Raw genomic sequence first — 15,156 nt, 5'->3', positions numbered from 1 at the left:
TTTCCTGATTAGAACGGGTCATCTTTTAACTGAATTAGATAAGTTATTGGTTTTGGTAGCACTTGCTGATATCTGAACAGAATTCATGGGATTTCTAGGAACTACTTTCCATTTTCCCATAAGACTTAATTACATTAGATTGGGCGGGTATAATTCTAGTTCCCTGAATGAAAGTGCATGTCTAGTTCCAATATTAGAAAAACATACTGGCAGTGTTTTTCTAGTTCTGCCCTTGTCAGCCTGTGATTCTCTGCCAATGTGAATAAGTTGAAAATCATTGGCTTGGCAAGTGCAGACTAGGCATTCTTCTTCAACTTCAGTGATATACTGGATTAGCAAAATTCTTGAAACATTTGTTGCTTCTGGATCACTGACATACTGCCATTATCAAGAGTGACCCAATGTGCTCATGTAGAATTTTTTTCATTGTTGCGACTTCTGACATCACGTGGCCTTATTCTCAGCTAAATATGGGGTGAGTTTGAATTGGAGATGAAGAGTGAGGTGGGGTGTACAGGAAATGTGAAAAGAACAAAATAAGCAGAGACCATGATGTACAAAACAGATCATGTTAGAATTTTTTATTAGAAAAGCAATCACATAAAAACAGAAAATGCCGGAAAAACTCAGGTCTGGCAGCATGTGGAGAGAGAAACAGTTAAGAGTCCATATGACTCTTCAGAGCAATCGTACAATTGGATACTGATTTGTAGAATAAAGCTGAATGTAAGTAAAATTCCTGCAACTCCAAATTGGCCATTACTCCTATTTGTCAGAACACCATAATTACTATTCATGTTGAACAATGAACAGTCATCAGCAATAGTCTGTCATTTTTTAACCTTGATCCTAATGGACTGTAATGAAGGTGTGTCATGGCACCTGTAATACTTCAAACTGTCCTAACCATGTTTGAGGAGGAAGTTGGACAGCTAAAAGATATAATCCACATAACTGCTTTTGGGTAATGAATGTTGCATTATTTGTAGCAGTCTGGATGAACACATTCAAGCTAAAGATGAGTAGCATCTGTCCTTATATATACCTAAGGGAGCATTCTCAGTGGACCTAATTTTGATAATGCTAAAGAAAAATGCATACCCTCAACTTCTCTCCTATCCAAAAAAAAAACTAGAGCTTCAGCTGATTCTCTAAGTGGTAACTTGGAAGGAAAAATGTCGATCACCTCATCTAAGTTATATTTCTAGTTGCATTGAGACAGCATTTTAATGATTTTTTGTGACATACAGATAGTTAAGCAAAACCTCAGTGGAAATTAGAATATAAGAAATTAATAACTTGGTATTCAGTGCATTAGAACAGTTGCTATAAAAATCAGTGAGACATTCAAACCAATTAAGGTAACCAAAATTCATGAGCTTTAGCAAAATGTGAAGTAGAAGTAACTTTTCTTCTCCTCCCTTAATCTCTGTAATACCTTAGATGATGGATGGTGTTACAACATTACATGATAGGGGCATCGAATAATCAATTAGTTGACATTTACTGAACCAGAAGAAGGGTCACTTCAGGTAAGGAACTATATTGTTGATGAACCATTCCTTTGAAAACTGAAGGTGGTCCCCATTTGTAGATAGAAATTCCAGTTTTCTCGCTTTGTCCATTGCCTTCAATCCCAATCGATCCTATGAGTAAAAAGATGTTTATTTATTCTCCGTTTTCTATAAAACCACTCCCTCGGAAATTTGTTTTGACTCCTGCTAGGTACAGATGTGTGGGCTTAGGCTATCACTTGGTACCTTGCTTATCTGGCTATTAATGTCTGAGCCGCAAGAGAATCCGGCAGGTTCTATTCCAGCTGTGCCAGACCCCCAGCAGCAGTTACCATATGATGATTCAAACTCTTGCCACCAGCATAATTTTGGCTTCAGAAATTCAATACAGAATAATAATTGAACTGCTAAGATGTTGGGAGCAACTCTAAGTGAAGCTTTCACATCTTGCACTGTAGAATTTGTGCAATTGAAATATTTTCCCAAAGAGTAAGAATTAAATGCAATATTTAAAACTGGTACCCCTCACTTTTACAAGATTATGGAGTGTGATTTGCAGGCATGGCCTATTTCCAATACCATGATGAAACTTTTCATTTCAAACAATTAACACTTTGCTCCAATTCCCAAAGCTGCCTTGTACACTGATCATCTTGTAAGAATTTGCACCCTCATGACTCACTGGCCAGTGGGAAACTATTTACTATTAACCTCATGATGATCTTAAATGACATTGGGTTACCCAACCTTCTTTGCTCTGTTGAAGAAAACCTTTACTTACTTCTAAGTAACTATTTCTTTGTCAAACATGTTCTTAAAATCCAGATGGACAATATCCACTGAATTGCCTTATTCAACCTCCTTTCCACAGAATTGCAGAAGATTCTAGTTTGCATTATTTCTATCCCAGATTCCATTATGATCCTAATAGCATGTTTGACAGGGATATGACTCCACTATCTTCATTCTGGCATATTTCAGCCCAGCCCCACCTCTAACTCATTATGGTGTCAAGGCACTTGGCTGAAAGCTTGCCTTAATTTTAGCCATATCCCAACCTCCACTCTTGCTCCTAGAACGCTTTAATGGTCTTGGATCTTTTTGCTAATTTTCTCTTGGCTTTTCTGGTGTTCCTTTTATGTAGCATTTTTAATTATCTACTTTTATAGATACCAAATGTTTAGTTTCAAATTTGATCTGATCTCTTAATACTCTTACAGGTACAAACTTGATTTGTAACCTTTCCAACATCAGTTATTTCCCTGTTACTGATCTGCAGTTCAATTTTATCTTGATAGTCCTTCTATATCTTGCTAGGTGATGGGTCTTTTTGGAGGTGGTTTGAAACTTTGTCAAATCTCTTACAAATTTTACAGTCAGATTCAACAGAAAAGACTGTTAGCCTGACACCTAGTTCTCCAGGGAGGTGCCTTTCTACAGCATAGGAGAGGTAAATCACAAGAACCATTGTAATAAATCTTACCTCTTGATAAAGAACACTCTCCTGCAAGGCGTAAGTGTCCTTGGCCTGGCCAGCTTTGTAGAAACCAAACCACTGGAATAGATGAGAAGTGATGCTTTAATGTTGGATTTGTTAAAGTGAGACTGCTTATAAAAAAAGGTACTGAGTAGTGCACTACTTATGTCATGGCTTGGGTTTTGGAGTTCGAAATTATTCAGCTTTAATTTTGAAAGTGCAATAGTTGCAATTCTGAAGTTGCAACTGATGAAAATTACATGTTTGGCTATTTTTTTTTGTCTGGTTCACATGGAAATTAATTTTTTTAGCTTCCAATTCTAGTTACTGATAAATCAATGCTCCTATAGGTTTTCTGCTTTGAAGTGCAAACGTTGAAACTTAAGTCCACAGAACTTATATCTCTAAGTGGAATATGTGCACCCAACTTGCATGCCAGAATAACAGCGTAATAACGTGTGAGCTTCCTTTTCTTTTGTCCAACTAGGACCACCCAACTCATTAGGACTTTGACAGAACATCCAGGATGCCATCGATTGGGAAGCATCCCAGCCCCTAGTAATATGTTCACTCTTCAGGTTGTTTGACCATCCAGCCAACTTGGATTACTCTACCATTGTTTGGAAGTATTGTGGAACTACCTGACTTGTGTATTTGATTACCAAGCCTATCATGGAGAATTGACTTGCTCCCTAACTGTACCACCTTATTTCAACCCCACGATGCATCTCTTCCCCAACTTAAGCTGAGTGCCTTACTCACTCCAAGTCAATAGGGGTAAAGGGAGTAGGGTCAGCTTGTGGAATGAGAACAACTTGCATTTATATGGCACTTTTTAACCTGAGGATAAAAGTACCACTCTGCTTTAGAAGCATAGGAAAAATGAACAGGAAGGCAATAGGTGAAGTAACTTAAGGTTGGTGGTGATGGGTTTTAAGAAAGCCCTTAATGAGGGAGGCAGAGGTGGAGACATTTAGGAAAGGATGCGCAGAGCCTGGGAGATAACCAAATGAAGATGTGAATGTGGAAATCACAGAATTTTATGGGCACAGAAGGAGGCCATTTTACCCATCACATCTGCACCCACTCTCCAAATAATCATTATGACCAAGTGCCATTGCCCTGCCTTTTCCCCATACCCCTGCACATTGTTTCTATTCAAATAATCAACTAATGCCCCCTTGAATGCCTCGATTGAACCTGCCTCTCACTTCCAGGCAGTGCATTCCAGACCCGAACCACTCGGTGTGAAAGTTTTTTTTTCTCACTTCGCATTTGCTTATTTTGAAAATCACTTTAAATCTGTGTCCTTTCGTTCTTGATCCTTTTGAGTGGGAACAGCTCCCTACCTACTCTGTCCAGTCCTGACATGATTTTGAACATCTCTATCAAATCTCCTCTTAGCCTTCTCTCCAAGGAGAACAGTCCCAATCTCCAATCTATCTTCGTAACTGAAGTCTCTCATCCCTGGAGCCATTCTTGTAAACCTCTTCTGCACTGTCTCCAAGGTGTTCACATCCTTCCTATAATGTGGTGCCCAGAACTCTACACAATACTCCAGTTGAGGTCTAACGAGTGTCTTATATAAATTGAGCATAACCTCCTTGCTCTTGTACTCTATGCCCCTGATAATAAAGCCCAGGATACTATATGCTTTATTAACTGCTCTCCACCTCAGGACACTATATACTTTATTAACTGCTCTCCACCTTTCCTACCACCTTCAATTATCTATGCACATATACACCCAGGTCTTTCTGCTCCTGCACCCCCTTCAAAATTTCATCCCTTATTCTATATTGTCTGTCCATGTTCTTCCTCCCAAAATGCATCACCTCATACTTCTCCACATTGAACTTCATCTGCCACCTATCTGCCCACTCCAAAAGGACATAGACAAGTTGGTGAAGTTCTACACTGTCCTCCTCAGTTTACAATACTCCCAAGCTTTGTATCATCTGCAAACTTTGAAATTGTCCCCTGCACACTAAGATCTAGATCATTTAATATATATCAGGAAAAGCAAGGGTCCCAATACTGACGCCTGGGGAACTCCACTGCAAACCTTCCTCCAGCCTGAAAAATATCCAATGACCATTACTCTCTGCTTCCTATTTTACAGCCAATTTTGTACCCACATTGCAACTGTCCCTTTTATCCCATGAGCAATAACTTTTCTCTCAAGTCTGTTGTGTGGCACTGTATCAAATGCCTTTTGAAAGTCCATGAACACCACATCAACTGCATTACCCTCATCAACCTTTTCTGTTACCTCTTCCAAAAAACTCCAAGTTAGTTAAACACGATTTCCCCTTTAGAAATTCATGCTGGCTATTCCTTATCAACCCATATTTTTCCATGTGACTGCTAACTCTATCCCAAATAATCGTTTCTAGAATCCTGCCCACCACTGAAGTTAAACTGACTGGTTTGTAATTGCTGGGTTTATCCTTGCAACCTTTTTTGAACAAGGGCGTAATGTTTGCAATTCTCCAGTCCTCTGCCACCTCCCCTGAGTCTCTAGGGAAGACTGAAAAATTATGGCTAGTGCCCCTGCAATTTCTACTCTCTCTTCCTTCAATACCCTTGGATGCATCTCGTCCCGTCCCTGGTGCCTTGTCAACTTTAAGTGCCGACAGTCTATTCAACACTTTCTCCTTGTCAATTTTGAACCCTTCTAATGATAGAGTTTCCTCATGTCACCATGGCCTGGATAGCATCTACCTCCTTGGTAAAGACGGATGAAAAGTTTTAATTTAATACCTCAGACATAGCCCCTTCATCCATGTGTAAATTCCCTCTTAGGTCCCTAATCGGCCCTACTCCTCAGTTTACCACCTTTTACTATATATACGCCTATAGAAGACTTTGGGATTCCCCTTTATGTTGGCTGCCAGACTTTTATCATAATCCCTCTTTGCTTCTCTAATATGCTTTTTCACCTCCCCTCTGAACCTTCCGTATTCCTCTTGGTTCTCAATTGTATTTTCTACCTGACACCTGTCATAAGCACACTTTTTTTAATCTTAATTTCTATCTCCTTTTTCATCCAGGGAGCTCTGAATTTGTTTGCCCTTTCGATGGAATATACCTTGACTGTGCCCAAAACAATTCCTTTTTTATTGAAGGTAGCCCATTGTTCAGCTACAGTTTTCCCTGCTGATCTTTCATTCCAGTCTATCTGGCCCAGCTCTGTTCTTGCCCCATCAAAGTCGGCTCTCGCCCTGTTAATTATTCTTACTCTGGATTGCCTAACATCCTTTTCTATCATCATCTTAAATTGTATGATACAATGATCACTGTCTCCTAAATGTTCCCCCACTGACACTTGATCTATCTGGCCCACCTCATTTCCAAGAACCAGGTCAACAGTGCGTTTTTTCTTGTTGGATTGGACACATACTGTAGAAAATTTTCCTGAACACAATCTAGGAACTTTTACCCCTCTCCACCCTTTACACTACCACTGTCCCAGTCTACATTCAGGTAATTAAAGTCATCCATTATAATAACTACTATATAATGCTTGCATCTCTCTGTAATTTCCCTACAGATTTGTTCTTCAACGTCTTTCTCACTAGTTGGCAGTCTATAGATTACACCAAGCATTGTAATTTGACCCTTTTTGTTCTTGGCTCTCGACAAATTGATTCTGTCCTTAAACCATCTGAGACATCCTCTTTCTCCAGCACTGCTATGGTCTCCTTAACCAATACTGCCAACCCTCCTCCTTTCCTATCTTTTCTGAACATCTTGTACCCAGGAATATTTAACACCCAGTTCCGCCCTTCCTTGAGCCAGGTCTCTGTTATTGCCACATTATCATATTTCCACATGGCAATCTGCACCTGTAACTCCCCAATCTTATTTACTATACTCTGTGCATTCACATACATGCATTATAACCCTGATTTAGACTTTGTTACTTTCTCCCTCACCCCGACTTCATCTATTAACTTACTATCCTCTATACTAGTGCTATCTGTCCCTCCCAGTAATTTGTGCGCCCTGGTATTCCCCTCTAATATTTTCTCCTGGTTCCTACACCCTTGCTGAGTTAGTTTAAAACCCTCCCAACAGCACTAGCAAAACGCCCCACAAGGATCTCAGTCCCAGCTCTGTTCAGGGGCACCCATCTGGCTTGGACAGGTACCATCTCTCCCAGTGTCCCAGGAATCTAAAGCCCTCCCTCATGCACCATCTTTCCAGCCACGTATTCGTCTGCCTTATCCTCCTAATTTCTGTACTCTGGCATGTGGTACTGGGAGTAATCTGGAGATTACTACATTTGAAGTCCTGCTTGCTAAGTTTCTACCTAGCTCCCTAAATTCCACATCCCCCTTCCTACCTAAGTCAATGGTACCAATGTGAACCACAACCTCCTGGTTGTTCACCCTCTCCCAAAAGAATGTCCTGCAGCCGCTCTGTGACATCCTTGACCCTGGCACCAAGGAGGCAACGAACCATCCTGGAGTCATGTCTACAGCCACAGAAACACCAGTCTGCTCCCCTAACCAAAGAATCCCCTATCACTATTGCTTTTTTTCTTCCTCCTCCCCACCTGTACAGCCGCACCGCTCGTGGTGCCACAAACTTGGCTCTGACTGCACTCCTCTGAGGAACCAGCTTCCAAAATCAAAAACCGATTTGTGAGCGGGACCCCAGGAGACTCCTGCCTACTTCTCTTGGACTGCTTGGTGGTCACTCATTTCCTCTGTCTCCAGGCCCTCAAGCTGCAGTGTGATCACCTCTCTGAATGTGCTATCCACAGTGACAGCGCCACAGCGACTCCAGCCGCCGCTCAAGCTCTGAAACCCAGAGCTCAAGTTTCTGCAGCTGGCAGCACTTCCTGCACATGTGGTCATCTAGAACACGGTAGCGTCCATGACTTTGCACATATTATGGGAGACACATTCCACTCGATGCACAAAGCAAGAGTAGAACCAAGCAAGAATAGCCCCCCTTATCTGGACATTTGTCAATTTTGTAGGGCATTCTTGTTGGCATTTTTGGTGCTGCAGCAATGGAGGACCCCTCAGTTGAGAGATGTAAACAGAGTTATGGGAAAGATGAGAACCAATTTAGGAGGTGAGGAAAATGAAGATTGGAGATGGGGTGGTAGTTGGCAAGTGCATAGGTGTCAAGGGTGATATCTGAAGAGGGCTGATAGTTTTAAAACAGTGGAAACAGCAATTGAGAGGAAACCATTTACAAGATCAGCCACCATGGAAACCAGTCAAGGATAGTTGTGTGGTGATAAACTTAGTGAGAATGGAATCAAGGGAGCAAGAAGTGGCTCCAATGTGTTTTATCAAAGAGGGCATGAAAGGAGATGGATGAGAAACAGCACATAGAGAGCTAAGTGATCAAAGGGAAGTGAAGACTGCAGCAGAGGCAGCTGAACAGATGGTCTCAACTTAGTGACAAAGAAAATGAGCCTCACACTTAACTGAAGAGGGCAGGGGAAAAAATGTGAAAGGTAGTTGTGGAGAAATGAAGCCAGAATACTGCTTGTGTAGATGGCACACAACTGTTCAGGACACACGATTAGTGGGAGGAAGGGGTGGGGATGGAGGAATACTTTCATGACTGTATACTAGAATCAATTTATAGTTTCCTAGAGTTGATCATTTCCTTATTCACATTGATAACTCTGCAAAACTTATAAAACGTGGAAACCGAACAAAAACAATTGAATTTAGTATTCTGATGAATTTTTGTTCTGTAAATCAGTATAACTACAACTTGTTGCAGCAATAAGTAAGTTTTTAGAGCACCGAACAACCATTCTCACCTCTGAAGCAACTGGGTCAACCATGGTATCATTTGCAAATTTCACCATTACAAACTTTTTTAATTTCATCAGATTATTCTTATAACTTTCGTTCATGCCCTGTAACAGAAGTAGAGACAATAATTGCTTGAAAATCTCTCAAATAGCACTCAATTCCCAGGCATAAATATCATTTGATGGCTACACTCTGCTTGTTTGAAACTTGGCTGCTACAGTAAGTCTTGGGGCAAATCCATTCCATTAAATGATGAACAGCAAAAGTGAGGGGGAAAGAGTGTGAGGTTGGTGGGGGAGGGGGGAAAGAGTGCAAGTGGAAGACAAAAATACATTTCTGAACAAATACAATGTTTAGGATGATACTGACACAGCTAGGTGGGTTTCCTAATACTATGCGAATGTTAGATGAATACAGTTCACCAGCATGCACAAGGTTGTGGTGAAGGGAGAGGTTGTTAAAGATTATTTCACTAAGTAACATTGAGTACATACCCTTTCTTGATTAATGTCTGCCAAGAAAATACTTTTGTTCCTATATAGGTCTTCATTCAAGGGATCATGCCAGTACTCTGCCTGCACCAAGCTAACAGGAAAACAATTGTAAGTAAACAGAATTAACTGACGGTCTTAAACAATTACAGAACTGACTTTCAAATTCACTCTACCCTTTATGGCAGGCCGGATGCAATCTGCAAAGGCCCTCTATGCAGCAAGTTTTCTAAATGGAAGATTCTGCATGGAGCTGCTTCTCCAGTCACAGACTGTTTCTCTTCCTAGTGAGTGTAACAGCAGCAAGTGTGGGAGAGAAATGATCAGCCATCGCTCTCTTCTCTAGTCTGGAATCCAAGATGGACGTGTCGGGACTAAGTCGGTCAAGAAAGCCGTCCAAGTGATCACAGAGAAATACTACACCCACCTTGGCAATGACTTCCACACCAAAAAAAGGGTCTACGAGGAGATTGCCATCATCCCCAGCAAGAAACTTCACAACAGCAGTGGTGAATTCGGGGCCCAGCGAGTGGAGGGAAGGAGGGGGAAAGAGCTCGAAGTACACACTGCTGGAGGGGTGAGGGCGCACGGGTGCTGTTGGGGGGGGGGGGGAGGGGAGTGTGCACAGGCACACGCGCTGGAGGGGGAAAGGGCAGTGGAGAATACTCGCATAAGTCTGACTCACCCCCACCCATCTACAGGTACTCTCATCCATTCTCACTGTGGGTGAGGATGAGTGAGTGAGCAGCCTGAGACTAGGAATGAGCCACACACAGACAGACACACATACACACACCCAACCCCCCCTTTTTATACTCTAATATATATCTTTCTTTATTACTCCTTTCTTTTCATATCTCAGTTTTTTTTAATTCATATTTAATGTTGTGCTAAACTTTATCTTTCTGAAATTTGCTCACTGGCCCCTTAATTGAGAGAAATTTTGAAACGTGCCCCCCCCCCCCCAAACACTCAAAGTTTGGACAAGCCTGCTTTATGTTATGTTGTGGAACTGGTGAGAAGAGGTGAGCTGGCAAGATGGAGACAGAATTGGTTTGGTCATAGAAGACAGAGGGTAGCAGTGGAAGGGTGCTTTTCTGAATGGAGAGCTGTGACTAGTGGTGTTCCGCAGGAATCAGTGCTGGGACCTTTGCTGTTTGTGGTATACATAAATGATTTGGAGGAAAATGTAACTGGGATAATTAGTAAGTTTGCAGACGACACTAACGTTGGAGGAGTTGCAGACAGTGAAGAGGATTGTCAAAGGATACAACGGGATATAGATCGGTTGGAGACTTGGGCAGAGAAATGGCAGATGGAGTTTAATCCGGACAAATGCGAGGTAATGCATTTTGGAAGGTCTAATACAGGCAGGAATTATACAGTAAATGGCAGGACCCTTAAGTGCATCGACGGGCAGAGGGATCTGGGTGTACAGGTCCACAGGTCACTGAAAGTGGCAACGCAGGTGGATAAGATAGTCAGGAAGGCATATGGCGTGCTTGCCTTCATCGGCAGGGGTATTGAGTATAAAAGCTGGGAAGTCATGCTGCAGCTGTATAGAACCTTGGTTTAGGCCACACTTGGAATATTGCGTGCAATTCTGGTCGCCACATTACCAGAAGGATATGGAGGCGTTGGAAAGGGTGCAGAGGAGGTTTACCAGGATGCTGCCTAGTGTGGAGGTTATTAGCTATGAGGAGAGGTTGGAGAAACTCGGATTGCTCTCACTAGAGTGATGGAGATTGAGGGGCAACTTGATAGAAGTTTACAAAATTGAGTGGCATGGACAGAGTAGATAGTCAGAAGCTTTTTCCCAGGGTGGAAGAGTCAATTACTAGGGGACATAGATTTAAGGTGAGAGGAGAAAACTATAGAGGAGATGTGCAGGGAAAGTTTTTTATGCAGCGGGTAGTGAGTGTCTGGAATTCACTGCCAGAGGAGGTGGTGGAAGCAGGAACAATGGTGGTGTTTAAGAGGCAGCTTGACAAATACATGAATAGGATGGGAGTAGAAGGATATGGACCCCGGAAGTGCAAAATGTTTTAGTTGACGGGCAATATGATCGGCGCAGGCTTGGAGGGCCAAAGGGCCTGTTCCTGTGCTGCACTTTTCTTTGTTCTTTGGTGAGGGAAAACCATGGAAGTGGAAATTATTGTTAGGTCCTTTCTCCATTATTTCACAAATCCACTACATTTGAGTAGCATAAGGAGGTTGGAGATGACAAGATGGGTATTTTGTCAAAGACTTTGTCCACTTACACTACATCAACTGTATTGCCTCATCCACCATATCAGTCACTTGCTAAAAGAACTCTTACCTGGTCCTCAAGCATGATTTTCTTGACTGAAACCTGTATTCACAAACCAGTAAATTTAATTGTACACTTGCTAGCTGATCAGTGTGGCTTTTATTGCTTCATCCTCATCACTGGGAATGAACACACAGCAGTGAACAGCATATTTGCTTCCTCACAAGTACTAGAGGTATTTACTGCTTGTTTCTTAATTCAATGTGGAATCATTAGACACACGATTCACACAATGAACAATGCAAGATCGTGTTAAGATAGTGAATAGTGCTATACTTACTGCTCTTGAATTGGACTACTATATGCACCCAAGTTCAGCATTTTTCTTATCCAGTTACAGATATGGGAACTCACTCCAGGACAGTGAGGTAAACCATAAACTCCTAGTGGTGGAGGTTGGGGAAAAGGGGAAGAGAAACAGAATCCAAGCTTAGTCTGAAAGGAAGACCCAAAATTATTTTTCTTTCCATGTTTTAAAATCAACCTGATTCAAGGGAAGTCTGTAGGGAAACATGATGCATTCCGTAAGATTTGTTGTAGTTTATTCAGAGCTCTGTCCCCAATACCAGTGTATATATTTTTTTAAATCTTCAATGGTTTGATTTTGAACACTTACATTGTTTCTAAGAATTCAACCTTTGAAAATTATACATTCGGACAAATATAAACTTGGATTGAGTACACTGCACCGGTAAATATTACCTTGATGTTGGCCTCCAAATGTGATTAGATTTACCATGGCAGGAGAAGGGCATCTCTGTGCCACCGCCCTCCTATAACAAATAGAAAACCAGCAGTGAGAAAACTCTGCCAAAAAAGCAGCCAAATCACCCTTGGACTGCATTTCAAAAAAAATTTGTAATTGCCTGCAAGTCCTTTAGGTCATACTTACAGAAATTGACCACCTTGAGAGAAACCCATCGCATTGTATCCATTCACTAGCTTCTTGTCCTTGGACAATATATTACACACCAGATTAACTTGGTCGTTTACGTTCATGAAGAAACTGTTCTCCATATCCTAAGAAAAGTTTCCAATATATAGAGATTTTTGTGAGCGATTGCACTGGTAACAGTACATAATTCTAGACCTCAAGTTCCTCATTTTTGAAAAATCAACATTTTGCTTGATATTTAGCATTGAATATTTAACACACACACAAAAAAAATACTTTTTGTCTAATTTCATGTCTTGCAACAACTTCATTCCTGGCTTGTCAAAGCATGGTTAAGTATGACACTGAGCCACACAGACCAAGAGGTTACAGGTTGGCTTTCTTGTTTGTTCTGTTAGCTATTCTCAGCTAGGTTACTGTGGTCTGTGTTATTAGATCAGATCGTTGAGATCCATCATCAGGTTCTTTGAGTGCCCTATGAGATCTATCATCCAAGGATGATAATCACATCATGTACCTTGTGTCAGATATGTGCAAATATGGATGAAAGATGTGGACAGCATCAGATTTTGCTATTTAATACTTTCCACTGTTAAAACCTAGACCACGCACTCTATAGATTCAAACATAATAACAACCATTTGGCAAAGTACATAGGGTTTCAAAGAGCTGACATTAAAATTATTTTGTCTGTAACTTTTCTTTCTGAAGGCATCTCAATGTACTCTCCTGTACCTGGCTCAAATGGGCATTCATAAAGAAGCTGATTTAATCACAGTATTCAAATAAATTGAGTGGGTGGGAGGTGGGGGGAGTGAACTTGTAAGCTTCCTAATTAGAAAAGCCTTTAACATTTTTGTATGCCACCCCAAGCAAACTGTAGAGCTACTGTAAAGATCTCTGCAGTACTAAATCATATGTATTAAGTAATTCAATAATGTTGCACTGGTGCCAAGAACGATACAATTATTTAGTAAAAACAGCACTTAAATATTACATCACAATTATGATCCATTTTAGCTCATTCTCCTTAATTAAGACGCACCTCTGCAATAGTATTTCCAATTTCCAAGGATAGAACATAAATTCCTGGGATTTCTTGTTCTACTAGTTTCTTGATAAATCCCATGCTAAGAGGATTACAGCAGCTATCACCTAAAATGTAAACAATTTGTACAGAAAGCAGAACAACAGTTACCATAGCTACTTGAACATACTAAATAGAATTTTACAGCAGAGAAACTGACCTCCTGGCCTAATTGCTCTGGTGGTTATGCTCCACACCAGCCTCCTCCGTTTTACTTCATCTAAACTTATGTGCAAAGCTTACATGTACTTTTCTGGGTTCCCCTTCAAAGCATCGAGATTATTTGCCTCAACCACTCCCATGGGGCAACAAATTCCCCATTCTAACCACACTCTGGATAATGGAGAGTTGTTTGAGGATCTGTGCCAGTTGGCCGAAGCAGAACCAAATGCAAATCATAAAACTGCGTTATGAGTTATGTCAGTGCATATTTGGAAAATCAAGAAGTAAAACGCTACTGTTTCCTTTCGCGTTAAAAAAAAAATACAGCATTTACTTTCCCAACTGTTATGCGTATTTTCAATAAAAATTAATCAGATTAGATGTTTTAATTGTCCTGCTTTAAACAAAGTCCGCTTTCAGTTTTACTTCGTCGGCTCATCGCTTGATTAAACGGTAATAGGATTTGCCTGACTTGATTCCACGAGGGCAGCTTGAATAGAATGTCCTTTATAAAGAGCTTTTAGAAAGTTATATTTTTAAACTGCAAAGATCAACTGTAGATAAAAGCAAAATACTGCGGGTGCTGGAAATCTGAAACAAAAACAGAAAATGCTGGAAAAAAACTCAGCAGGTCTGACAGCTTCTGTGGAGAGAGAGAGAGAGAGACAGAGTTAACAGAGTTTCCAGTCCGTCTGACACTTCAGAGCGAAAGGGATCAATCTGACATGTAGCATCATTAATGGAGGAAACATGGAAAATAGTTGCACTTCCGCGTTTCGTGCGTTTTCAATCAACGATTTATACAAGATCTGGAAAATGAGACAACGTGAAATGCAGCAAACGATGAATTCAAAAGACGGTCGCGGTCAGTGAACCGGAGAGCGAGAGAAACAGAGGCTGTGCTCCCGCGATCAGCCAGTTCCCGGTTAACTCCCTTTAGAAGTATATTTGAGTTGATATTTCTCGCCGCCGCCTTACCCATGCCGTGCCAAATGACTACCGGTGGTGGCTCCGTAGCATTCCGGTTTGTCTTCCATGGCTCGGTTTCCCAGACGCAGGAGAAACAGGAGAGCAGCAAAATCCATCCTCCTCCCTGCGAAGTCATCTTACAGTCATGTGACCTGTCCGCTTGTCATGTGATCTTGCACCTTGTGATTGGCTGAGAGCGGGCCTTAGTAAGTTGCTATGTATGGATATTGGTATATTGCTTGGGTTGTGCCATGAAATATTCATTTTGAATCATTAGGAGAGGGGCTGTGGTGCTTAAGAATTTCATTTCAGATACCGTACAATAGGAAATTTCACATACACAACATATTTAGAAACTTTTCAAATGCATTGGTTCATGTTCATTTCACACAAAGTTCAAATGTGGTTTACACAGTTTGAGTAATCGTTAATGTACTTCTCAAAGAAGCGGATATTGTGGA

At 41.1% G+C, this 15,156-nt stretch overlaps 1 protein-coding gene across 2 annotated transcripts; it reads right to left on the bottom strand.

The window, feature by feature from the left end:
* Positions 1-1,246: 1,246 nt before the first annotated feature.
* Positions 1,247-14,845, bottom strand: ppt1 (palmitoyl-protein thioesterase 1 (ceroid-lipofuscinosis, neuronal 1, infantile)). Of its 2 annotated transcripts, XM_078567052.1 has the most exons (9): positions 14,705-14,845; positions 13,523-13,632; positions 12,475-12,602; positions 12,285-12,355; positions 11,863-11,965; positions 9,275-9,365; positions 8,786-8,884; positions 2,998-3,069; positions 1,247-1,646 (listed from the first exon to the last, which is right to left on the bottom strand). In XM_078567052.1, exons 1-9 carry the CDS (start codon positions 14,829-14,831, stop codon positions 1,524-1,526), a joined length of 924 nt encoding a protein of 307 aa, XP_078423178.1. In that variant the 5' UTR covers positions 14,832-14,845; the 3' UTR covers positions 1,247-1,523. The 2 variants fall into 2 exon arrangements, with proteins under 2 accessions (XP_078423178.1, XP_078423179.1); XM_078567053.1 differs by lacking the exon at positions 8,786-8,884.
* Between the last annotated feature and the right edge of the window lie 311 nt (positions 14,846-15,156).

Source organism: Cetorhinus maximus, chromosome 21 (assembly GCF_964194155.1).
Source record: "Cetorhinus maximus chromosome 21, sCetMax3.hap1.1, whole genome shotgun sequence".
In the NCBI taxonomy this organism is placed as follows: domain Eukaryota; kingdom Metazoa; phylum Chordata; class Chondrichthyes; order Lamniformes; family Cetorhinidae; genus Cetorhinus; species Cetorhinus maximus.
Note: the sequence above shows the minus strand (reverse complement) of the source record. Positions and strands in the feature narration are given on the sequence as shown.